The sequence below is a fragment of the Hyperolius riggenbachi genome, chromosome 3 (genome assembly GCF_040937935.1).
Source record: "Hyperolius riggenbachi isolate aHypRig1 chromosome 3, aHypRig1.pri, whole genome shotgun sequence".
NCBI classification, from domain to species: Eukaryota; Metazoa; Chordata; class Amphibia; order Anura; family Hyperoliidae; genus Hyperolius; species Hyperolius riggenbachi.
Genome location: NC_090648.1, coordinates 426,658,439 through 426,685,470, shown reverse-complemented (window position 1 = coordinate 426,685,470; position 27,032 = coordinate 426,658,439). Strand labels below are relative to the sequence as shown.

At 45.9% G+C, this 27,032-nt stretch overlaps 1 protein-coding gene and 1 long non-coding RNA gene across 2 annotated transcripts in view; one reads left to right on the top strand and one right to left on the bottom strand.

Annotated features, from left to right (window-relative positions):
- The first annotated feature begins 385 nt into the window (after window positions 1-385).
- On the top strand, window positions 386-26,972 carry LOC137561630 (uncharacterized). Its single transcript, XR_011030075.1, has 5 exons — window positions 386-475; window positions 4,411-4,548; window positions 12,124-12,218; window positions 25,609-25,738; window positions 26,890-26,972. It is a non-coding gene; the product is annotated as an uncharacterized lncRNA (long non-coding RNA).
- Window positions 4,211-27,032, bottom strand: part of LOC137561629 (aldo-keto reductase family 1 member C1-like) — a 52,140-nt gene continuing 29,318 nt past the window's right edge. The window contains exons 6-10 of the mRNA XM_068272940.1: window positions 25,599-25,721; window positions 17,962-18,071; window positions 9,701-9,866; window positions 7,145-7,227; window positions 4,211-4,504 (exon numbers count right to left, since the gene is read on the bottom strand). Of these exons, the coding sequence (XP_068129041.1) occupies window positions 4,462-4,504; window positions 7,145-7,227; window positions 9,701-9,866; window positions 17,962-18,071; window positions 25,599-25,721 (525 nt within the window). The 3' untranslated portion in view covers window positions 4,211-4,461. The remainder of the gene's footprint in view (window positions 4,505-7,144; window positions 7,228-9,700; window positions 9,867-17,961; window positions 18,072-25,598; window positions 25,722-27,032) is intronic.

The window sequence follows — 27,032 nt, the reverse complement described above, 5'->3', positions numbered from 1 at the left end:
AAATATGCCTGAAGAAGGGGACTAGATCCCAGAAAACTTGCATAATTTAACTTTATCAGTTAGCCATTAAAATGTATTACTTTTAAAACACTTTGTTTTTTCTACCTACATAATTTGTTTGGCTAACACGGACGGTACAGAAACATTTTTACTACTTTTATCCCCTATACATTCCTAGTGGTTTGGGTCACCCCGAGCTGCTTGGTTACTCTGTTATGCAACATGATTGACTTGGCTTCATATTCTTCAGAAACCTGCTGTATTTCAAGTATGCTTGCATGAGCCCACTGGCTCCAGCCTGATGAACACCTGACATCTAACTGCTAAACAGTAACCAGCACAACTGTCATCTTCGTGTTTACTATTTACCTGCATCAGTGTTTTACTTCAGCTAACATCTGGAAATATGTCTGAAGAAGGGGACTAGATCCCAGAAAGCTTGCATTATTTAACTCTATCAGTTACCCATTAAAAGGTATTACTTTTACAAGACTTTGTATTTTTTCTACCTATATAAACTCTGTAGAGAACTTTTACATTTCAAAGTCATATGTGTATAAATCAAGTTATTTATTTATTTATTTTTAACTTTCTTCTTATTTGTGTTTTTTTTTTCCTTTTAAAGATAAATCATGCCAAATACAAAAAACAGAGCATAAGAGAATATAACATGAAATATCAACATGAAAAAAAACAAAAAAATTAAATCAAGTAATTTTAACCATATTTCACTTATTTGACAAGTTTATACATAACGAACATGTAAAAATGAAAACAAAAAAAAGAGGTGTGATAATCTTGTTCTTCAGCAGTTCCCACAGTCAGAGGACTCTGGTCAATACTCTGTTCTTATTAGAAAAAGGAAAACACCCCTTGAATGAAAATTCCACCACTTGTGAAAAGGTTGTATGATCACAAGTTTTGCTTCTTCCAGCTCACCGTAGGTGGCGAGATCCCCCGGCATCCTCCTGGCTCTTTTAATTTAAGGCACTGCTCGGAGTCCCTTTAAGGGACAGATGCAAGGATAAAAAAAAAAAAAAAAAAAAAAAAAAAAGAAAACAGATCTTCTATCTCGGGGATTTCTCAAGCCCCGGCAGCCGATATGTCCCTTGCTGCAGCGCCGCTTCCAGCCAGTGGCCCTGGGTACCCTTCGTTGCAGATGCCGGCTGCCATCTATTGTGACTGCGCCGCTCGTGATCACACTCACATGGCTTGGAGCGTTCTGCACAGGCACAGTACTTCTGCGCCTGCGCAGAATGCTCCAGACCACGTGAGCACGAGCGGTGCGCAGGTGCAGAAGATGCCTGGCAAGGTTGGCATTTGCAATGGAGGGGACCCCAGGCCCCCGGCTAGAAGCGGAGCTGCAGCGAGGGACATATCGGCTGTCAGGGGTTGGAGAAAGCCCTGGGAAAGTGGATCCTTTTTTTTATTAGCTCTGACCTTCCCGTTAACAGTGTGATGCTTCTGTCATCTTCTTAAAATCTTGCTGTTCCTAACACAGGTAAAATGGGACCCTGGGCAATAATGAACGTGGACTCCTCTTCTCCTAATAAAGTGGTACTAGGTGGTCTTCCTACCCAGTATCTGCATTAGGTGACCTTTGCATCCCCCCCCTCATATAACAGTATTATGTTAGCTTTTGCCTCCCCCCATCCATGTAGCAGTATTAGAATAACCCCCCACACACACCCCTGGGGCACCCCTTTACAATGTAGCAGTATAAGACTCGGTTCACACTTGCAATTTAGATGAAAACGGATCTGATCACTGTTTAATTGGATCTGTTTTCACTCCGTTGCACTGTTTCCGTTCAGCTTCTTCCATTCCGTTTCCCCACATTCCCCCCAGACCCCCACTCCCAAAGTGGATCTTTCTGTCCAGAATTGTCCGTTTCTTCACTAGTGTGAACAAACATTCCGTTTTCTCATTGCCCCCAATGCTGTGCTTCAGCGTCCATTTCCGTTTCGCTCGGCTCAGTGATCAGGAAAAATTGCTGCAGAAGAAAAGTTGTGGTCCGTTCAGCGGATCGTGCGGAACAGATCCGTTCGAATGGATAGATGTGAACAGAGCCATAGGTTAAGTTTGGAACCATTTGCATCCATTAGGATCCGTTACGCGAACGGACCGTTTTTTTTAACAACTGTTTAACCACCCTGGCGTTCTGATAAGATCGCCAGGGAGGCTGCGGGAGGGTTTTTTTTAAATTAAAAAAAAACTATTTCATGCAGCCAACTGAAAGTTGGCTGCATGAAAGCCCACTAGAGGGCGCTCCGGAGGCGTTCTTCCGATCGCCTCCGGCGCCCAGAATAAACAAGGAAGGCCGCAATGAGCGGCCTTCCTTGTTTTGCTTACACCGTCGCCATAGCGACGAGCGGAGTGACGTCATGGACGTCAGCCGACGTCCTGACGTCAGACGCCTCCGATCCAGCCCTTAGCGCTGGCCGGAACTTTTTGTTCCGGCTGCGCAGGGCTCAGGCGGCTGGGGGGACCCTCTTTCGCCGCTACTCGCGGCGAATCGCCGCAGAGCGGCGGCGATCGGGCAGCACACGTGGCTGGCAAAGTGCCGGCTGCGTGTGCTGCTCTTTATTTGGCGCAAATCGGCCCAGCAGGGCCTGAGCGGCAGCCTCCGGCGGTGATGGACGAGCTGAGCTCGTCCATACCGCCCAGGTGGTTAAACTGGGCCTTAAGGTAACCCTACTTTTTCTCCCTCCCCAGACTGTGATGTTGAGGTGCCCTTTGTCTTCCTTCCTTTGCCAATCATGCGGCGCATACTATAGCCTCCATCCCTGCTGGCACCTCTTTTTCGTTCCCTGCAGGCATGTATTTATATATGTAACATGTCGGCAGACTATAGGCACAGAATCGCTGCTGCGGGGAGCCATGGAGATGGAAGGACGCCATGAGAAGGGAAGGAGGAGGAGTGTGTTGGCCAGACAGCTAAGATTATGCTGTGCTGTACAATCTGCCACACTGAATGTCACCATCAGAACACATGGACCCCTAAAAAGACTGCCGATAAGGCGGGGGGGGGGGGGGGGGACTTAGGGACCCTGGAAGGGTCTGGGGTCCTTGGAAATTGCCCAGTGTGCAATATACAAGCACCGCCATGGAGTCATTGCTACCGAGTGGGAATGTAGGTTAACAGCTGGTAAATAGAGATGTCAATAAAATGCTAATTATTCCATGTTGTATGCAAATGTAATGCAAATTATATGCAGATTGGAACTAGACCAATTAAAATTGACAGGAAGTTCATTGATCCAAACTTTATATAATTTGCACTAAAATTGCATGTAAGGCAAAATTATTAGCATCTTGTTGGGTGAAGTTAGCATAACCTCTTAGCAGTGGTCTAACAATAGAGGCTGCAGAGGTTGCGGCCGCACCGAGGCCCTTGGACCAGAGGGACCCACTAGGGGAACACCCTCATACGCATTATTAGCTCTATAATAGTGCTATGCTGGTAATGATCACCATCACTTCTCTATATGCTTCGACTAGTGGTAATCATTAATAAACTGTTCCCCTCATCTGCTTCCATCTCATACCGTGGACGTCATTGGCAGGTTTTGTTTCACCATATGAATTGTTATGTATAGAATGCTTGGGGGGCCCAATGTAAAACTTGCACCGAGGCTCATAGCTCCTTAGCTACGCCACTGCTTCTAAGGCCTCTTTTCCACGAGCAGTTGATAGGCAGTGAAATGCCTCTCAAACTCTCACAGCTGCTCACTGCTGCCTGGTAACTGCTCACTGCTGCCTGGTAACTGCTCGCTGAGCACACAGTTCAACTGCCCATGGAAAAGAGGCCTTAGCCAGGTTGAACTTAACAGTCAAGCAGAATAAAGGAGACCATACACAGAATGAATGTTATTAGCAGATTGGCCCAGTACACACCGAGTGGTTTTAGCAGCGATCCGCCAACCGCATCCGCCTGTGAAAACGCTTGGCTAATGTATTTCAATGGGCTGGTGCACACCAGCTGTTTGAGGTTTCTAGCAAACCGCAAACATGCCTCCTGCTGCACGTCTGCGGTTTGCAGAAGCTTTTCTGCCTCAATGTAAAAAAATGCAAACCGCTCTGGAAAATGCTAGATCAGAGCAATTTTCCATGTGTTTTGGTTACAGAAGCTGTTCAGTAACATCTTTAATGTAACAATATATGAAATCTGCTACACAAAAACACTCCAAAAAACGCTAGGCATGTTTAGAAAACCTCTCTAAACATGCCTAGAATCGCTCTGAAATCTGCTCCATAAACCGCTAGCGTTTTGAGGTTCTGCTAGCGGTTTTGGTGTGTACTGGGCCATTCAGTCATTTTGATCATGCTGGATTTCTGCTATAACTGAGGAGGAGTACAATTTATAGTTGACATTTTGTGAAACTCTTTTAATAAATATTATATTTCTAGCTCCGTCCAGACACCAGTGATTTGCATGAATTCTTGTACAACTCTCTGCATTTATTCCACCACGTCAAAATGGTAATTGGGATGATTCTTCCACCTATAGCAGGAAAACCAGACACAGGACAGGATTAACTTAAACAGGTAAACAAATACGTTACTAGAGCAACCAACCATTCTAAAAACTATACAGAAACACTAAAGGGAAATCCCACTTTTGTTGTAAAAGTTTCATATACAGCAGAGTCCCTAATATCCGGCACCGGTGGGGATCACCTGATGCCGGATACATGTGCTTGCCAGTTGCTTAAAGAGAACCAGAGATCAAAATAAGTAAAGATTTAATACTTACCCGGGGCTTCCTCCAGCCCCATAAGCTCGTCTGAGTCCCAGCTAGGGATTCAGCGGAAATGCAATTTCCGCATTTCCGATCAGAAATTGCATTTCCGCATCGGAAATCGGTAATGCAAGTGCGTTTGGCGGATTTTTGCAGAAATCGTGGACATTTCTGCCAAAATTAACATCAATTTTCTCAAAAACTACAAGGTCTTTTTGAAAGATTTGTTTCCCTCTTGTTCCCACTCTTCTGCTTAACATACCCTGAAAATTTAGTGTTTCTAGCACCTATGGGGGCTTTGCTATTAACCTCTAAATTTGGCATCATACCGCATAGCGGTACTGATGCGGATTTTCACGGTAATTTCCACTGACTTTAACATCGATTTTCTCAAAAACTCCAAGGTCTTTTTGAAAGATTGTTTTCCTCTTGTTCCCACTCTTCTGCCTAACATACCCTGAAAATTTGGTGTTTCTAGCACCTACGGGGGCTTTGCTATTAACCGTTATATTCAGCGGCTATTGACTAATGTAAAATGCGGAAAATCCGCATTACCGATATGCGGTATACCACCTACTTTAGAGATTAATAGCAAAGCCCCAAACACCAAATTTTCAGGGTATGTTAAGCAGAAGAGTGGGAACAAGAGGGAAAAAAATCTTTCAAAAAGACCTCGTAGTTTTTCAGAAAATCAATCTTAAAATTGTCGGAAATCACAGCAAAAATCTGCATCGAAACCGCTATGCGGTATGACGCAGAATCTGGAGGTTATTAGCAAAGGCCCCATAGGTGCTAGAAACACCAAATTTCCAGGGTATGTTAAGAAGAAGAGTGGGAATAAGAGGAAAATAAATCTTTCAAAAAGACCTTGCAGTTTTTGAGAAAATCAATGTTAAAGTCGGCGGAAATTACTGCATCGGAATGTGGTAAATCGGTAGCGGAAAGCATTAGTGAAAAGTGGCAATGGCGGAAAGCGGATTTTCCTTAGAAGCGGAAATTGGCATTTCCGACCATCCCTAGTCCCAGCTCAGGATTGGACGCGGCTGAGCTGTTACCGGGGCTGATCAGCAGACCGCGGGAGGACGGTGTGGGACTCAGACGAGCTTATGGGGCTGGAGGAAGCCCTGGGTAAGTATCAAATCTTTAGTTATTTTGATCTCTGGTACACTTTAAGTGACCAGCCAAAAAAGCACAAATCTCCCCCTATGTGTAGGCAGAATACTCACCGAGCCTCCACCAAACCTCGAGTGACGTCGTGCATCACCTCGCGAGCTACTAGAAGCTTTCCAGCTTCCCCCGTGCACAGAAGTCGGAGTGCCAGCTGACCCGATTCGGGTCATGATGCACACCAACTTGTGTGCAAGGATGCCAGAAGCCGCTAGGAGATCGCAACGCGAGGTGGTACAAGGCATTGCTGGAGGATCAGTGAAGGCTCAGTGAGTATTTTGTGGCCAGGCAAACCCCGCAGAACACTCCCAAGAAAGGTCCCCGTTATCCATTATTCCTGATTATCCATTGCCTGAATTCCAGATAACGGGCACTCTGCTGTACAAAGATCACTTCTGCACGAGTCTTTGTAATTTCATATCTTCAGAAATGTCATATTTCAGGCTTGTTCTGAATTTCTAGATCTGTCAGTAAGCTCAAATGAAACTCATAGCAAATGAGGGCCAGTGCACACCAAAAAGCGCTAGCATAATCGCAAACGCTCAGCTCTTTCAGAAGTGATTTTTTTTCAGAGCAATTCTAGGCATGTGCAAAGCGATTTTCTAATCATTCCTAGCGATTTCTGGAGCGTTTTGGTGTAGCGGTTTTTTATATTTTGTTACAGTAGAGCTGGGACTGAACAGCTTCTGTAACAAAAACGCTTGGAAAATCACTCAATGCTACAGGACCTGTGTTTGCGTTTGGTAGAAAAACATAGCTCTGGTGTGCTCCATCCCATTCAAATACATTAGAAAAGCACTTATTAAAGCGCTAGCGTTTTTAAAAGCACTCAGAAGCGCTCTTGGTGTGCGCCAGCCCACACTCCATTTGGAGTAATGGTGTTGTTGTCTTAAGATGTAATTTCAGCACTTGAAGTGATGCAAGCACGCCTCCAGATGGCTTAGCCATGCCATGCACAGCCAGGGATTCGGTTATGTGCTGCATAAATCTGCAGCATGTCATCCAGATTCACAATGCCATGCGATCTGGATAGAAAGTCATTGGCCACATAGGCCAATAGGTTTCTCTATGCAACTTTTCTGCGGAGAAATGCTACAGATTCAGTATGAATTCAGCCCTAGTGGAAATGGGGCCTAAAGAAGACATTGGTGTCAGCAAAGTGTACACTTATGGGTATCTATAATAGACCTGCCTTATCTGTGCGGCTGCATAATGTTATCTGGCCTGCATACTCACAGGGTGCATTTCCAGTAACGGAGGTTCTTGTTCAGGCCATCAATGGCTTCCATGTCTTCAGTGCTGAGATGAAAGTCAAAGACCTGGTGAGAGAAATTAGAGATGTCATTTAGGTATGGATAACAAGATGCTGATAATTCTGAGTTGATGTCAAAGTTCTGTAAATATATGCAGCTTGGAAATGGACCAATCAAATGCAGAAGTAGCCTTCCCTAAGTTTATCCGCCAGGGGACAGCACAGCCATTTTTTTTTCTTTTATATCATGTAGCGAGAGAAGGCCTCCGGCGATCGGAGATCAGGAGATCCCGTTCAAAGAACGGGATCTCCTGGAGGGCTTCCCCCATCGCCATGGCGACGGGCGGGATGACGTCCTAGACGTCGTGACGTCAAAGGGGACTCCGATCCACACCACAGCGCTGCCTGGCACTGATTGGCCAGGCGGCGCACGGGGTCTGGGGTGGGGGCGGCTGCGGCGCGACGGATAGCGGCGGATCGGCGGCGATCCGATTGCACACGCAGCTAGCAGAGTGCTAGCTGCGTGTAGCAAAAAAAAAAAATTATGCAAATCGGCCCAGTGGGGCTTGAGTGGTGCCTTCCGGCGGCATAGCCCGAGCTCAGCTCGGGCTTACCGCCAGGAAGGTTATAGGAAATATCAGGCATTTTAAGCTACCCCAGATCTACTTACCCAGGGCTTCCTCCAGCATCTTGCAGCTGATATGTCCCTCACAGCAGCTCTGCTCCCAGCCGCCGGCCCGGGGCCCCGGTGGTGTAGAGGCCGACCTCACGAGAAATACGCTTCTGCACACCTCATTGATTGCTAAACAGGAAGTGAGCGTCACTTCCTGCTTGGCCGGATGCCAGGCGGGGAATACCGCATAGTAACGCGGTATTCCTCGAAGGACTGTTTCTGGCGGTGCAGTCACCACTAATATGCAGTGTGGACCCGGCCTCAGAATATTGCCATGTTCACATATAAGCATTGCATTTTTTTTGTGATCATTTTAGGTGACAATTCAGTAACAATTGCTATACAGACATGCTGCTGGGCTCCCTGGCAGATCATGGTTATCAAATCTGCCAGGATAATCAAGCAAGCATATCAGCACGGTAGCACCTAAACTCCTAAACAAAGCTGCTTCTGGACACATCATCAAACAACTTCAAAACAGGATTTTTAGCCACTGGGTAAACATGACTAACCATAACCCCCTTGCCGGTCCAATTCCCGCGGCAAGGGGGCAGCAGAGCACTTTTTAATTTTTTTTTTTAAATCATGTAGCGAGCCCAGGGCTCGCTACATGATAGCCGCTGAGCAGCGGCATCCCCCCACCCACTCCAATCGCCTCCGGCGATCAGAGTAAGCAGGAAATCCCGTACAGAACGGGACGTCAGAGGGAATCCCGATCCACCCCTCAGCGCTGCCTGGCACTGATTGGCCAGGCTGCGCAGGGGGGGGCTCGGCGTGGCGGCGATCGCGTACCACACGCAGCTAGCAAAGTGCTAGCTGCGTGTAGGGAAAAAAAATTTTGAAGATCGGCCCAGCGGGGCCTGAGCTGAGCTCGGGATAACCGGCAAGGAGGTTAAGGCCGGTTTTACACTTGTTTTTTTGTGGTGCGGTGTGATGCGATGCTCCTGCCGCATTACCCCACAGTGGAAAAAAACCCTCATTTATATGACCCTGCGGCAGAGTGCGCCGACAGTCATATGCATAGTGCCGCCGGCGCTCTACTCAGTGACGTACTCCCTGCTGGGCAGGAAGGAAGTCACTGGGACTCCTGTCGGCCCACGCATGTGCAACGCACTGTGTCCTATCGTATACACTTACTACGTCGCCCTTAGACTTCTATTGCCCCAAGCAACGTACGGTATGTCGGGTGCTTGCGATAAGGTGCTGCTGCCCTTGCGTCAGCTCAGATTTTTTCAGGGCACTGCAACAGACCACAATAAGTCTCCATAGACTTTCAATGCTTTTGCGGCCCCTTGCGGTAAAATAGGGTAACGCAATGCAGGTTTAACCTGCAAGTGTAAAAGGGCCACCAGGCCCCGTTTAAAGTGGTGCAGCATAGTGGCCAATCTGTAACACAGCTTGCCGCACTGCATTGCACCACCCATGCGATGTTCACAGTGTGGCGGAAACGTTGCAGTACAATGGAGTGTGGCGTGGCATGGTATACTGAATACAGTGTGTTACCGCAAAACATGTGTGTTACTGGTTCACGGGAAGTTACTTTTCATCGACTGAATACTTCACTGTATGCAATGAAGTGCCATGCGGCGCTGCTTTCCCAATCTGTTGTGTTCCTGCAACGGTTACTGTGAATATGGCCAAAACATTCTGATTAGATGGTAAGCTTAGATCTCTGTTTGGACATATCATTTAAATAATGCAGTAATAATAATTCAGGTTTACTGGATCACTTTTTCTTTTCCCCTGGAGCTTTGGAATCACTGGAGAGTTGCCTTTAGTAAACCAAGCCCTATTAAATGTTTATCAAGTATTATTTATCACAAAAGCAGAGTAACATTTTAGAAGAACAATGAAGATTTTAGGTTACCTGAAGATTCTGCTTTATGTGATGCTGGCTGAAGCTCTTGGCTACAGCAACGCATCCCCTCTGAAGGATGTATCGGAGAGACACCTGTGCTGGGCTCTTCTTGTATTTTTCACCAATTGAGATCAAGACAGGATCTTCCAAGAGGATTGGGTTGCTTGAATCCACCCTATAGAGCAAAAATAAACTATGCTTAGTCCAATTAAGGGCACACTTATTTCCATAGAAGCTGCTCGATTAGCTGATTGTAGTAAAAGTGCCTGCTTAATGGAGGCTGAATTATTTGTTTGGTTTTAACTACTTGACCACCACATGTTATCCCATTTTGGACCAGAGAAATTTATATACTTCAGTGCTCCTTCCATTTATCCGTCCATAACTTTATCAAATGCTTATAACACCTAAATGATATAAATACACATTTTATTTGCCCGTTTGTCCTGGTTACTACAGCATTAAAGTTTATTGTCTTGTCATTTAACTGTCCCTCAGAGGGGCTCACAATCTAATCCCTACCATATTCATAGGTCTATGTATGTATAGTGTAATTTATGTACCATGTAGTGTATTTATTGTTGTCTAGGGCCAATTTAGGGGGAAGACAATTCACTTATCTGTATGTATATTTTTGGGATGTGGAAGAAAACCAGAGTGCCCGGAGGAAAGCCACACAGACACAAGGAGAACATACAAACTTCATGCAGATAATTTCCTGGCTTGGATTCGAACTGGGGACCCAGAGTTGCAAGGCATGAGTGCTAACCATTATGCCACCATACTTCCCAGAGTTCACTGTGATGAGATTCTATTTTATTCTCTGCACGTTTGTTATATGGGGGGTAGGGAGGAGGGAGTGGCTGTTCGTTTTTTGTTTACAACAAATAATCCCCGTTCCTGGCTGGAGCAGTGCTCATTCGTTTATTAGACAATTTAATTGGCTGGGAAAACATGTTTCCATAGCCAGGAGCATTCTGCACCTGCACTTTTGGAAACTGTATGTACTGCACCTGCGTAGAATGCTTCTGGTGATGAGAGCACGATTGAGAAGGAGTGCATAGGTCGGGACAGCGCATGGTGTGACAGCAACACAGCGATGTGGATCAGAACCACAGCAAAGAAAAATAAAGACTGCAGGGTGCTGTAAAAAGCCCCCAGTAAGTAAAAGTCAACTTTTCTTAAGTTAAGGTTCCCTTCAAGCAGTTTTTCTGATTAAATTCTAATTGCATTATTTGCATGCTTCTTTTATGTGGGGGGACAAATATTATTGATGATAAAAATATCAGGAGAGTCAGGTAAATATCATTGTTCCTGTACCACATGGCACCAGGCCCTAGTGGGTGACATCATAATACACGCATGGTGCTATGTGGTAGAGGCGCTTGCGCCTTGCGGTGATGGTGAAGAAGGCCAGGAATTATGCTGGCGGAGAGGTAAGATTTTATGGAGCAAATGCATCAGGCGTGGCCAAGCAGGAGGAGGTGGCATCAGACCTATTTCTGATAGATTTGATGCTGAAATCGTATTGCAAATCGGTCTATGGTGTGTAAGCGATTCAATCAGAAAGAGATCTGTCTCATGGTCGCTCTGCCATAACATCAACTGATGTATGGGCACCCCTACAGTTTCAACTATTAAAGCAAGATAAGAATACAGGACTCTGGGAAAATGCTATTTAGGGTTAGTTCTATACACAGAATCTAATTAGTTATTTTAAGTTCAGTTTCACCCTAAGGCAGCTTGCACACCTATAATTGCGGTGCGATACAGTGCAAGCACTGCATTGCACCACAGAAATATGACCCTATGACCATATGAAGAGTTGCTCAGGACAATGCATCGCAAGTGTGCAAGGGAGCGGGGCCTTAAAGAAATGTAAAAAAGTGGATTGGTTATTTCAAAGGGCTTACTCTCACCTACAGACCTCAAAATTCTTTCCCCGGGCCTGTGTGTATTTCAAAAACTCCATTGCCTTAGTTCACTTTGAGGCCTGGAGTACAGGCTAGACGGACATTACTAAATCGTTATTAAGCAGTTGTGATTTCAAAAGCTCTTCCTAATGTAATGCTATGGGTGTGATCCCACTTGAGCGATATGATTTTATAAAAATCCCCCGTAGCATTGCATTAGCATGAGCTTCTCAAATCACTAGCGCTTTGAAAAGGTTGCTAGTGGGTTTAAGCCCTGAATGTCTTTAATAATCTCCTCCAGCCTGAGGGGCTTCTCTTTTACTCCACCAGGATAAATGAGACAAAGTGAGGCCTGGAACACACTAGGAATCGCTGCAGCACTTTAAAATCGCTGTAACGATGTGTGCAGTGATGCCTAGTGCGATTGCGCTCGTGATTCCCCGGTGCTTAGAAGCGCTGTATAGAAACTGTACAGCACTTCTGATTAGCAATTCACATGTTTTTGTTTTTTTATTAAAGTCATAGGTGCTTCTCAAGGACCAATCAGAGAAACGTCTGTGACTTCTTCCTTTAGCAGTGGGACTACGGACGGAAGCAGGAAATCCAGACACCCGGTGAGTATTATAAAGTTTATTAAAATCCTAATCGCTCACCCCGCCCCAAAGCGCTGTAAAATCACTGTGAAAAGTGATATTGCAGTGCTTATATACTTAGCAATAAGTGCAAATGTGCTCAAAATGCTACTTGTCCTTTAATTGCAAATACTCAATTGCACTAGTGGGTTCCCCACCACACACTTTAATTGGCAAAGCATTGTTGGGAATCACCGGCGATTGTCCGCAATCCCAAAACGCTGCCAAAATCGCCCTAGTTGGTTCCAGCATTAAGGCAAGATCAGGCTCATGCCTCTGTTGATCAGGAATATTTAAAGGACAACTGTAGCGAGAAGAATATGGAGGCTGCCATATTTATTTTCACTTAAACAATACCAGTTACCTGGCAGCCCAGCTGGTTTATTTGGCTGCTGTAGTGTCTGAATAACACCAGAAATAAGCACACAGCTAATTCAGTCAGATCTGAGAATAATGTCAGAAAGAGCCCTGACACACCAAACAGCGTTTTGCGGGTCATTTTTGTTTTTTTTAAACACCTCCATTGACTTACATTAAAAGTACGGTAACGTTGTGGCAAAATCGTTGTGATTTTTTTTTTTTAAATGTGATTGCGGCAACTGTGCCTCGATTTTACCGCGGTTTTTATGTAAGTCAATGGAGGAATGCAACAAAAAATTAAAAAAAACACCTGCGAAATGCTCATTGGTTTGTCAGGGGGGAGCAGTGAAAAACGGCACCAGGCGCGGGCGCTATAAAAATGGCGCCTCATTGAAAATCATTATTAAACGATATTTATTGTTTTATAAAGTTAAAAAATGGCACCGACCGGCGGTTAATAGCAAAGCCCCCTTAAATGCCAGAAACACCAAATGTGCAGGGAATGTTAAGAAGAACAGTGGGAACAAGAAGAATTTTTTTTTTTCAAAAAGACCTTATACTTTTTGAGAAAATCGATTTTAAATGTTCAAAGAAAAAAAGCAATACATTTAAATGCCGCCGGTCAAAGAGTGTGGGAAATATTTCCCAGCAGATAATAGCAAAGGCCCCTTACATCCTAGCAACACCAAAAGTGGGAAACATTAAAAAAAAAATTAAACATTTTTAATTTTGGGAATTTTCTGTCTGAGTGTGGGAAATCTGAAAAAAAAAATGACGTGGCCCCCCCCTCCTGAGCCTCTGAAACGCGCTATACCGTATAGCTGAAAGCTGCGGCGGGGGCAGCGTGTGTGGCGCTGGGGCGGCGGAATTCTTCAATCAACTGTAAGAGAATATCGCAAGATAGAGGATACTGTATTCTTGGGATCACGACCGAGGATAATGGCGTGGGAACATCTTTTTAAAGGTACAGGTAAGTATTTATGGTTAATTTAGATTAATAAAATACTTTTTTCGTTGTTGCGTTTTTATTTCATTTTTAACCCTTTGTGGAAATGGGTAAGGGGTACTTTGTACCCCTATACTCATTTCTCCTGGGAGGGGGCGGGTATCTGGGGGTCCCCTTCTAAAAGGGGACTCTCAGATACCCCTACACTCATTTCTCCTGGGAGGGGGGTGGGCATCTGGGGTTCCCTTCTTAAAGGGGACTCCCAGATGCCACCATGAACCCCCACCCCCAGGGAGTCGTGGGCCCCCCCAACCTCCTCCTGGGGCACCGGAGGTGGGGAAGAGCCCCTTGTCCATGGAGTGGACAAGGGCTCGGCGGGAGAGGGGAAGGCTTGGCCGCCCCTCTCCCCTGGAGCCCCCCCCCCATACCATGGACCATGCGGGCTGGTATAGCTTAGGGTGCGGAGACCCAGTCGGCTGGGGCTCCGCATTCTGGCTATACTAGCCTGCATGGGGGACAAGGGATTACAGAGGCTCGGGAGGGGGGACCCCACATAATTTTTTTTTCAGATTTCCCACGCTCAGACAGAACATTCCCCAAAATTAAAAATTTAAAAAAAAAAATTTTAATATTGTTTCCCACTATCTTTTTAACATATCCTGCAAATTTGGTGTTGCTAGGATGTAAGGGGCCTTTGCTATTAACTGCTGGGAAATATTTCCCACACTCTTTGACCGGCGGCATTTAAATGTATCGTTTTTTTTCTTTGAACTTTTAAAATCGATTTTCTCAAAAAGTATAAGGTCATTTTGCATATTTTTTTCCTCTTGTTTCCACTGTTCTTCTTAAAGGACTTACGAGGCCAAAATGACGAAAATGACACTTTAACTTTTTATCTGCAGAATCCACGGAGGACGCCCTCCGCGTCCTCCACTCCGTACCGTCATCAATCTAGTCCTTCTAAGTCCCCCAGGGCTTGTCCCGACCCCACCGAACGGCTCGCATCGTCATTCCACCCCTAAGATGGCCGCCGCCTTGATCCGTGGCTGAGCAGTACACTTTGGCGCGAGTGCGACTGCGCAGCCTTTAGCCCGCATCCAGCCGCGCCCGACGTATGCTTCAGGAGGATGCTGGGTACCACTACTCGGCTGGAGGCGGGCTAAAGGCTGCGCAGTTGCACTCGCGGCAAAGCGTACTGCGCAGCCGCGGATCAAGGCAATTCACCTGCAGTTTAGCCCACAGCCACTAGATGGCGCATAACCGCACTTACGATGCCGTGTTCAGCAATAGCAAAGACAGCCACCTAATACAGTGTGGTCTGCATCGGCATCCGTAGCTAATATGTATCACTTCCTCCAGAGGCCGAATTTGAAGCGCAGAATGCGCTCCAGTACACAATTGGCTTGGAGGGAGTGTTAGGGGCGGCCCCAGGGAGCGGAAGTCCACCGTAAGCCGTATGGAAGACTATATCTACCCGGCCTGCCTGTTCGTGGCGTACAGCCTCTGTAGAAGCGCAAAGATAGTGCGAAACGGCCGTAAGGCTAAACCTGTGCCCAGCACCCACCACCAGCTCACAGCCTCCACCTCATGGTATGTGTACCTCCTATTATATGCACGCTATAATGTGATGTATGTCCACCTGTTGATTAAAGTTTAGCTTACAGCAGTGCCGACCTTGCACTCTTTGCTTCATAACTCCCAAAATAGTTGGTGTTAGGCTGGGAGCACACTAGGCAGTTTTTCTGCACTGTGGTTTTTCATGCATTTTTGGTGTGTTTCGCATTTGCGTTTCTATTATTTTTCCTAATCAATGGAGTAAAATAGAATATCTTTAAAAAAATAAAAAGCATCAAAAGCGCATTCCTCTGCATCTCAATTGAGATATATTATACAGTATGCATTTTACATGCATTTTTTAAAATTATGCAGCAAGTTGTGCATTTTCAAATTATAAGACACTCCTGACCATAAGATGCACCCAGGTTTAGAGGACAAAAATCAGGGAAAAAATATATACTAAACCTGCTGCATCCATGGTGAAGGGACATCTGGATTATGCCCTCTTTGTACCTCATGCCCCCTTGTACCTCTTGTGTCTCCCTGTGTCCTCCTCTGTCCCCTTTGTGCCCGCCTCTGTCCTCCTTGTGTCCTCCTGTGTGCCCCATGTGTCCTATTCTGTTCCCCTTGTGTCCTCCTGTGTGCCCCATGTGTCCTCCTGTGTGCCCCATGTGTCCTCCTCTGTCCTCCTTGTGTCCTCCTGTGTGCCCCATGTGTCCTCCTCTGTCCCCCTTGTGTCCTCCTCTATGCCCCTTTGTGTCTCCTGTGTCCTGCTTTGTATGGACACAGTACAGGGAGTCCCTGACATTGCAGCGGTTGGAGGTTCGTATTGGCAGGCGTTCACAAATCAGGATCTCCCTGCATTTGGACTATAAGACACAGTGACTCCCCCCCTCCCCCACTTTTGGGGGAGAAAAAGTGAGTCTTCTAGTCCAAAATTTACAGTATGCGTTTTTACATGCGGCCCATAGACTTTCATTAAAGGAGAAATAAACGCTAGCACTTTCCGCAATGCTAGCATTTCTGCCTAGTGCCTAATGTGTTCCTAGCCTCAAACAAATATTTCAGGATGTAATTAGAAACAATTCTATGTAGCAATAGTCTGTTTTCAGCTTGGCTATACTAAATGCTGCATAGTCTCCTTTCCATTAGTGGACATATATTTCAACCAGTGCAATTACGAGAATTTTGTTTACTGGGGAACACAGCCATTGCCATGATATCTATGTCCTGCCCACACAAGGATGGACATAAACCTCCTAAGGACAAGAGCATTTCTATATAGTGGGGGGGCATGTAGATAGCTAGCCAGCAGTATCCCCAGTATCGATAGCTAGGCATGGGTGTCCCCCGTATAGCCAGCAGCCATTACTCACCTCCCAAGCTCCAGCGATGAGCAGCTCTACTCCCCTCCACTCTGCCCAGCATCCCTGCTCACACTGGCCTCAATTCACGGAGCATTATCAAACGTTTATCAAACACTTTATCAAACGTTTGATAATTTACCTCATGGGTAAAATCTAATTTTGAATTCACTAAGGTGTTATAGATTTGTTGAACGTTTTATCGGTAAAACATTCGATAAATATATAACACTTTAGTGAATTTAAAATGAGATTTTACCCATGAGGTAAATTATCAAACGTTTCATAAAGTGTTTGATAAACGTTTGATAATGCTCCGTGAATTGAGGCCACTGACGTCAATGAGGTCATCAAGCCGGGACCTGACATTAGAGGCAGAGTGAGCAGAGATGTTGGAGAGAGCAGAGGTGAGCTATGATTGCTGGGGGAACGTCAGGAAGGTGAGTCCCTGTACTCTTCTTCCCCTCCTACTGTCGCTGCTTAGGTTGATCACTACGATTGGCCAGCGATCGTAGTGAACACCTGATCAGGAGCCAATCGCCATGGCTCCTGATCAGTGAGGGAAGATGTCGGCTGTCATATGACAGCTTAATGTTTTCTCTCGGGTGAACACAATAACAGCGGGAACGGTAAAAGCAGGTGGCGTAAATCCTACGCCGCATCAGGCTTAGGCAGCCACAAGTGCGTCGTAGGATTTACAACACGCGGTCCCCAGGAGGTTAACCTCCTTAGCGGTAAGCACGAGCTACACTCAGGGTGGAAAACCGCAGCTCAGAGCGGTAACCCCGAGCTATGCTCATGGTACCGGCCGGGTGGTCCATGCAGAGCATTGCACGCAGTGGGAGCTCACACTCACCCCCCAGGCTATCCAGACGCTGGCAGCCATTCCTTTTCCTGTCCACAGAGGCTATGCATCCCCTGGTGAGGTTGCCGACTGTCATCATGACGACAGTCAGCAATCTCACTATAAGGTTACAGCGTCACCCGGAGGACAGAGGGAGAACTGCAGCGCTGGATCCCAGGGAGGTGAGTAATGGCTGGTTCACACGGAAGTCTGCCCGGTTTTCGGCAGCAGCGCGTTCAGCAGCGTCTCGGCAGCGGCGCGTTCAGGCTTTCACCGGCTTTCCGTTGTTTTCAATTGCGGTCGGCGGTTTTCATCCCCACAGGGGGACAATAGCCTTGGCGGTTAACCGTCCCAGGACGCTACATGTAGCATTCAGGGTCGCCTCGAACGCTAGTAAGTGCCAGTACCAGTACAAACGCTCATATTCACTTGAATGGGAGCATTTAACGCCGAGTACCGGTAAACGCGGGGCATACCTAAGTGCAGGGGCTGCTCCAGGCTCTCTCATGGTACGATTTTTTTTCTTGCTTTTAGGGTCTAAAAGCACATAAAAAAATAGTACAGGAAGGAATCATACCACCAGGGAAGTTAAGCAAGCATACACACAATCAATATTTGCAGGTGGCCATTAGAAAATAGAATAGCTGATCTCACCAGCCACCGCCGATGCATGATCCCAGTACTCCATACGCCACGAGCACAATGTCATTGGAATTACAGAACTGCAGCATCCGTTGCTGGTTGAGGTAGGGGTGGCATTCCACCTGTTTGGAAAAAGTAAATTCAAGATTATTATTTAAAGTGAGATGTACAGTATATATATATATATTGCCTCGCTATTTGTGCTATGGTCACTTTAAATTTGCATGTGCATCTGGGAAAGAGTCCAGAGACTATTTAGCAGCAATCCAGGTTGCTGTCTTTATTAGACTTTTCAGGGCTGGATTCTGGAATGGGAGGGAAGGAACAGGGTGGGCCTTCCCATTCTGCCCAGGTACACACCTGGCTTTTGCTGCTGCTGCAGAGAGAAGCTCTGCAATTTGCAAATTTGCATATAGGGGAGGCACAGGTGCATTGTGGGGAAGGATTTTGTGCATGGACAAGGCGTGCTGCTGACCTCCTTGGAAGTACTGTGTTAAAGAGACTCTGAAGTAAGTCTAAAGTCCCTTTTTTAACTTGTAGTTATGTGAAGCAGTATAACCCGGCTAAAACGCTGCTATCATGCGGCAAAACGAAGGGGTTTTTACCCCCCAATCCCCTCCGTGGTAGCGCTTCCTGAAGAGGCAGAGCTAGGCCCTGTAGCACTGCCTCTCAGCGCGTCAATCCCCGCTGATCGCCGCCTCTCCCCCGCCCCTCTCAATCTGCCTTCACAGAGAGGGGCGGGGGAGAGGTGGAGATCCGTGCAGCGATTGATGCGCATGGAGGCAGAGCTGCGGCTCATAGCTCTGCCTCCATGAGCAGCAAAATCCACGACCAAGAAAGTCGTGGATTTTGCAGGGGGGATTTGGGGGGTTTTAACCCCTCGTTTTGCCGTGGAATGGCGGCGTTTTAGCAGGGGTTATACTGCTTCCCATAACTGCATGGTAAAAAAAAGGAAATTTATGCAATCCCCATACAGAGGCTGGGTCTGCCTATAGAGCCCAGCATCTGTTGCTATTTTAATCCCCCCTGCGCTCTGTAATCCCCCCTAAAACACAGCCGCGCTGTGCGGGCTGTGTTTATCTCTTTACTGTCACTCTCGCTGCTCCTCCCGCCTCCTGTAAAGCTCCGGTCCCCGCCTGCGTCCCTTCCCTCCAATCAGCGGCGAGGGAAGGGACGCGGGCGGGGACCGGAACTCTGCAGGAGGCGGGGGGAGAGGCGAGAGTGACAGTATCTTTACACATAAACACAGGCCACTCTGATAAGCTGCGTGTCAGCAGCGCGGCTGTGTTTTAGGGGGGATTACAGAGCGCAGGGGGAATTTAGGGGGATTAAAATAGCAACAGAGGCTGGGCTCTATAGGCAGACCAAGCCTCTGTATGCAGCTAGCATTGTGAGAACCCCGCCTCGGGTTCTCTTTAAAGCCAAGCCATATTGTGGATTACTGGTTTGGCCTGTAAAATTAGACTGATTTGAATAATCTGGTCTTTGCCAACGGTAAGGATTCTCAAAAGCTGATGTAAATATTTTTCTTTTCAATTTAAGCTGAAACAAAGCTGTTTGATTTGACTTTACAAATAAACACTTTTTTTTATTAAGAAGCTGTGCACTTTCTGCTGGTTGCAATCCCCTCTCAACTTAAAGGGGAACTTCAGCCTAAACAAACATACTGTCATTAAGTTACATTAGTTATGTTAATTAGAATAGATAGGTAATATAATTTTTTACCCACCCTGTTTTAAAAGAACAGGCAAATGTTTGTGATTCATGGGGGCTGCCATCTTTGTCATGGGGGCAGCCATCTTTTTGGTTGAAAGGAGGTGACAGGGAGCATGAGACACAGTTCCAACTGTCCTGTGTCCTTATAACCCCTCCCAGCTGCACGCACTAGGCTTCAAATGTCAAATTCAAAATGTAAAAAAAAAAAAATTGCACCAAAACAGCAGAACGAGAACAACAACATCAGAAATCCCATCATGCTTTGCACAGCATCAGGGGAAAAAAGCCCGGGCAGTTTTCTTCTGTCCAGCTAAAAATGAGGCTTGTATAAGAGAAACAAAGTTCTGATGCTGTGAAACTGTTAAAGAAACACCAGGCCTTTTCAGTGCTGCTGAGGTTCACTTTAACAATACAGTGGAGGAAATAATTATTTGACCCCCTCACTGATTTTGTAAGTTTGTCCAATGACAAAGAAATGAAAAGTCTCAGAACAGTATAATTTCAATGGTAGGTTTATTTTAACAGTGGCAGATAGCACATCAAAAGGAAAATCGAAAAAATAACCTTAAATAAAAGATAGCAACTGATTTGCATTTCATTGAGTGAAATAAGTTTTTGAACCCCTACCAACCATTAAGAGTTCTGGCTCCCACAGAGTGGTTAGACACTTCTACTCAATTAGTCACCCTCATTAAGGACACCTGTCTTAACTAGTCACCTGTATAAAAGACACCTGTCCACAGAATCAATCAATCAAGCAGACTCCAAACTCTCCAACATGGGAAAGACCAAAGAGCTGTCCAAGGATGTCAGAGACAAAATTGTAGACCTGCACAAGGCTGGAATGGGCTACAAAACCATTAGCAAGAAGCTGGGAGAGAAGGTGACAACTGTTGGTGCGATTGTTCGAAAATGGAAGGTGCACAAAATGACCATCAATCGACCTCGCTCTGGGGCTCCACGCAAGATCTCACCTCGTGGGGTGTCAATGGTTCTGAGAAAGGTGAAAAAGCATCCTAGAACTACACGGGAGGAGTTAGTGAATGACCTCAAATTAGCAGGGACCACAGTCACCAAGAAAACCATTGGAAACACATTACACCGCAATGGATTAAAATCCTGCAGGGCTCGCAAGGTCCCCCTGCTCAAGAAAGCACATGTGCAGGCCGGTCTGAAGTTTGCCAATGAACACCTGAATGATTCTGTGAGTGACTGGGAGAAGGTGCTGTGGTCTGATGAGACCAAAATAGAGCTCTTTGGCATTAACTCAACTCGCTGTGTTTGGAGAAAGAAAAATGCTGCCTATGACCCCCAAAACACCGTCTCCACCGTCAAGCATGGGGGTGGAAACATTTTGCTTTGGGGGTGTTTTTCTGTTAAGGGCACAGGACAACTTAATCGCATTAACGGGAAAATGGACGGAGCCATGTATCGTGAAATCCTGAACGACAACCTCCTTCCCTCTGCCAGGAAACTGAAAATGGGTCGTGGATGGGTGTTCCAGCACGACAATGACCCAAAACATACAGCAAAGGCAACAAAGGAGTGGCTCAAGAAGAAGCACATTAAGGTCATGGAGTGGCCTAGTCAGTCTCCGGACCTTAATCCAATAGAAAACCTATGGAGAGAGCTCAAGCTCAGAGTTGCACAGAGACAGCCTCGAAACATTAGGGATTTAGAGATGATCTGCAAAGAGGAGTGGACCAACATTCCTCCTAAAATGTGTGCAAACTTGGTCATCAATTACAAGAAACGTTTGACCTCTGTGCTTGCAAACAAGGGTTTTTCCACTAAGTATTAAAGGGAAGGTTCAGGGAGGGTGGAGGAAAAATAAAAATCAATTTCCACTTACCTGGGGCTTCCTCCAGCCCGTGGCAGGCAGGAGGTGCCCTCGCCGCCGCTCCGCAGGCTCCCGGTGGTCTCCGGTGGCCGACCCGACCTGGCCAGGCCGGCTGCCAGGTCGGGCTCTTCTGCGCTCCAAGTCCTGGTACTTCTGCGTCCCACGCCGGCGCTCTGACGTCATCGGATGTCCGCCGGGCTGTACTGCGCATGCGCAGAACTACTACGCATGCGCAGTACAGCCCGGCGGACGTCCGATGACGTCAGAGCACCAGGGTGGGACGCAGAAGTACCAGGACTTGGAGCGCAGAAGAGCCCGACCTGGCAGCCGGCCTGGCCAGGTCGGGTCGGCCACCGGAGACCACCGGGAGCCTGCGGAGCGGCGGCGAGGGCACCTCCTGCCTGCCACGGGCTGGAGGAAGCCCCAGGTAAGTGGAAATTGATTTTTATTTTTCCTCCACCCTCCCTGAACCTTTCCTTTAAGTCTTTTATTGTTAGAGGGTTCAAAAACGTATTTCACTCAATGAAATGCAAATCAGTTGCTATCTTTTATTTAAGGTTATTTTTTCGATTTTCCTTTTGATGTGCTATCTGCCACTGTTAAAATAAACCTACCATTGAAATGATACTGTTCTGAGACTTTTCATTTCTTTGTCATTGGACAAACTTACAAAATCAGTGAGGGGTCAAATAATTATTTCCTCCACTGTATATACAGTATAGGCTGAACTGCATGCTTGCTGCATAGACCAGCTACTGATCTGTCAGGCAACAAGTGCCATCCAGTTGAAGGGTAATGCATTGCATTTCTAGGGGTGGCTGCCTCCTCTCCATATCTGCATGACATTATTATTTGGATATTAGGCAGCCATCCATCCCCCCTTAAAGGGATACTTAACCCATTTGCGTTCCGTCGTTTTCACTTGAGAAATGTTCACCTCCCATTCATTAGCCTATAACTTTATCACTACTTATCATAATGAACTGATATATATCTTGTTTTTTCCACCACCAATTAGGCTTTCTTTGGGGGTACATTTTGCTAAGAGTCCCTTTACTGTAAATGCATTTTAACAGGAAGAATAAGAAAAAAATGGAAAAAAATCATTATTTCTCAGTTTTCAGCCATTATAGTTTTAAAATAATACATGCCTCCATAATTAAAACTCACGTATTGTATTTGCCCATATGTCCCGGTTATTACACCGTTAAAATTATGTCCCTATCACAATGTATGGCGACAATATTTTATTTGGAAATAAAGGTGCATTTTTTCCGTTTTGCATCTATCACTATTTACAAGTTTAAAATTAAAAAAATATAGAAATATATCATCTTTACATTGATATTTAAAAAGTTTAGACTCTTAGGTAAATATTTACATGTTTTTTTTTTATATTAAACATTTTATTTGGGTAGTTTTGGGAGGGTGGGAGGTAAACTATAGGTTTATAATGTAAATGTGTGTTGATTTTTATTTTTTTTTACTTTTAGTTGTAGTTTTACTTTTTGGCCACAAGATGGCGGCCATGAGTTTGTTTACATAACGTCACTCTAAGCGTAACATACGCTTAGAGTGACGCATGGGGGAGGTAACAGCCAGAAAAGGTGCCGCTTCTGAGAGAAGCTGTCGCTTTTTCAGCGGGGGAGAGGAATCGGTGATCGGGCACCATAGCCCGATTCACTGATTGCCTGGCTAACGAACCGCGGGCTGGGAGCGCGCGTGCACGCGCGCGATCGGCCGCAGGAGCGCGCGGGGGAGCGCATGGTCCCTGGACGTAGTTTCTACGTCCAGGAACCAAAATAGGTTAAGTCAAAAATAAAAAATGATTTTTACTCACCTGGGGCATCCCTCAGCCCCCTGAAGCTGTATGGTGCCCTCGCAGCCACGCTCCGATCCTCCTGTCCTTGCCGGCGGCTACTTCCGGGTTCGGCGACAGCTGGCGACAGGCTGGGAATGCGAGTGATTCTCCGCTTTCCCAGCCGCTATATCACCCTCTATGCTGCTATATGTTATACGCTATAGCAGCATAGAGGGTGATATAGCGGCTGGGAACGCGGAGAATCACTCGCGTTCCCAGCCTGTCGGCAGCTGTCACCGAACCCAGAAGTAGCCGCCGGCGGGGACAGGAGGATTGGAGCGAGGCTGCGAGGGCACCATACAGCTTCAGGGGGCTGAGGGATGCCCCAGGTGATTAAAAATCATTTTTTATTTTTGACTTAAGTATTCGTTTAAGGACCAGAGCATTTTCAAATGTGGGGGTGGCGGCGCATTTAGATAGCTAGCTAACGGTATCCTCAGTATAGATAGCTAGGCATGGGTGTCCCCAGTACAGATATGTGTCCCCTGTATAGTCAGCATCCATTACTCACCTCGCAAGCTCCAGCAATGAGCAGCTCTGCCCAGCATCCATGCTCGCACTGACGCTAAGTTCTGGTCCCGGCTTGATGACATCAGGGGAGCGACGATTGCCAGGGGAACATCAGGAAGGTGAGTCCCGGTCGTCTAGTTCTTCCCCTCCTACCGCCACTGCTTTCAGTAATTACTACAATCGGACGGCGATCATGTGATCAGGAGTTAATCACTATGGCTCCTGATCAGTGAGGGGAGATGTCATCTGTCATATGACAACTTAATCTCACCTCTCAGGTGGGTGCGATTGTGACAGGAGTGCTACAAGCAGGCGGCGTAAATACTATGCCGCATCAGGTTTAGGCAGTCACAAGTGCGGTCCCCAGGAAGTTAACCAGCACAAGTAAACGAACAAAAAATACAAACAAAAAGTTCAAATCAAACAGTATCTCTAGGAAAGACTGGGTCACAGATCTATAAATAGGCCCAGGGAGCATCGTGGAGGAAGCGGAAGACACCTCATTGTAGTAGAGTGCATCCCTAAATTCACATTTTAGTTCTCCCCTTTCCCATGCTTCAAGCCCCTTTACAGCAAGCCAGGCACTCCAGAGTATCTCAGATGTAACCAACCAGGCAATCTCTATACAGGTTTTCCTAGCTTTTTGCTTGAGAATAGGAACTTTATCCTTCCAAGCAAGGATTCTGCTACTATTCTAGTTTGATCATAAATCAGTTGTAGAAGTAAGCCCATGTCTTGTATCAATAGTGTATCCAAGCTGAAAGCTACACAAAAAAAACATACTTGCCTAGTTAGAGGGCAGCGTCTGGATCATTCAGAGGCTTTCCGAGTCCTCCTCCAGACGACCATTGCCACAAGTGGACTTCTGAAAGAAGTCTGATGAGCTTGTCAGATATCTGATGTCAACTGCCCTCTGTGCTACTGCACAGGCCTAGCTGTACTTGTGCTACTGCACAGGCCTAGCTGTACTTGTGCAGGCACAGCATGGCTGCTCTCATGCATGAAGAGGAAAGTGGCCTGGCTCTTCCAGAGGGATCCAGTGAGCAACAGCAGGGACGAGGAGGACACGGGAAGCCTATGGAGGATCCAGAGGCTTCCCTCTATCTAGGTAATTATCTGTTTTGTCATGGAGATTTCAGCTCGGGTTTACCTTAAAGGATACCTTAGTCCTGAAAGGATACGAGAGCCCAATCACATATGAGAAACTGGGGGAGCAGCCGTGTATGGTGAACTGTTTTGATGCATCTGCTACCCACGTTCTCCTTTCTGCTCACTTGTTTAGCTGCAATTCCCCGTGGCCCTGCCTTCTGGTCGTCCGGCTTTCTGGCCGGGCTGCATGCGTACTATAGCATGCAACCTCCTCCTGCATCAGTACGGGAACCCCCGGCCGCGACCGCTCTGCGTTTGCGTGTGACGTAAATAGACAAGAGGTCACATGACCCACTTTTCCAAAGTGAATTTCTCTATCAAGGCCGCATCAACTGTGAAACTGATTTGAGTAATTTTTTACCTTTACTAGCAAGAGAACCAGAGTTTTTTGGTTCTGACTGAGTAAGAAATGATCACTATCAGATATCACGGTTCATTTTTAGTGCATGGGGATAATTAATTATACTGTAATGATAAATGTTTGTTACACTGCTCAGAGTTCAGTTCTTTACTCCAAAAGACCACTATGTAGCTATAAGAATGCCAAATAAATGATCTAAACACATCTTCTACCTGATTGCAGACCGGCTTGTACTTCAGCCCTGGTTTGTTCAGGATCAGCTCCAGCTGTTGGCAGTTGAAGTTGGACACTCCGATAGATCTGACCAATCCAGCATCTTTGCATTGCTCCATCGCCTGTAAAGGGAGAGTACGTAAGTTAAATGCCTTGTGGGTAATAAGTCGCTCACAGTTGGCTGTCATCTCTGTCCAGCACATCTGATAAACTTATTACAAACACATCTCCCTTCCAGCCCACACTGCTGGGAATACATAGTGCCTTTAAGTAAACTGCTGCATATGAGGCACAGCATAGGCCCCATGTCACCAAGCAGCCAAGTCTGTCTTGTTACACAATGTTCACTGGGATCTAAGCAATGAAATTACATTTCAGCTCGAGTCTTCACATTGCATGGATTTTTTTTGTAAACTATTCCTGGTACTAGACGTTCTGCATTACAGCCCTATTTCAAAAATAGCTTTTTCGTATGCATTTATATGAACGATAATTTAAATTATTCGTAAATGTTCTGTAATAAAACATTTTTTGTAAGGCATGGTTGGGGCTGGGGGCCAGCAGGAGACAGCATACAGGATCCTGGACACCCACAATGCCCTAGGCACCCACCTAGGTTACCTTGTGAGTGATCAACTAAGCATGTGTAAGGCTATGTACACACCATCAATCTTGATTGGTCAATCGTTGGCCAATTTTACCACTTCCGTGTACTATGCGAGCTTACCTACCTAATTTGTTCATAGTATTCAAAATCTAATGACCCTCATACTACAGTACATGGAGGTGGCAAAATTGGTCAGTGATTGGCCAATCAAAATTGGATGTGTGTATGCAGCCTTATGCCCGGTACACACTTTCAATTATGATTGGCCAGTCACTATCCAATTCCATCACCTCAATGTAGTATGAGAGTTTTCCTACACAGTCTACTCATAATATTTGTAATATCTGTCATCCCTCACACTAATTGAGGTGGCAAAAGTGGTCAGTGATTAGCCAATCATTATTGGAAGTGTGTACCAGGAGCGGACAGTTATGCCTCACTGATACGCTATCATTATGATAACTGTTGAAGAGTGGAAATGTTGAATCTTTTAACAGCCCATTAACTGATAGATTTGTATGGAGAAAATTAGAGTAATTGTTTTGTGACTAGATTGCTGAGACATTAACTGGTCAGAATTTAATAACAGGTATATATTTTGAAGATTGCTGTTTAGTTAGGAAGAAAATATTTTACCCAAACTACTGTTGTATGGATCTATAAAGTATTTCATTTATTTAAAGGACACCGAGGTGAAAATAAACTAATGAAATAAACAATTGTCGGTTCGACAAGTCGGTTCGCTTTCTAAGGGCAGCTTTCAAAGGGCACAAACGAATTTACCAGAATTCAATTATGACTCAATAACCCACTGACTCATCTATGA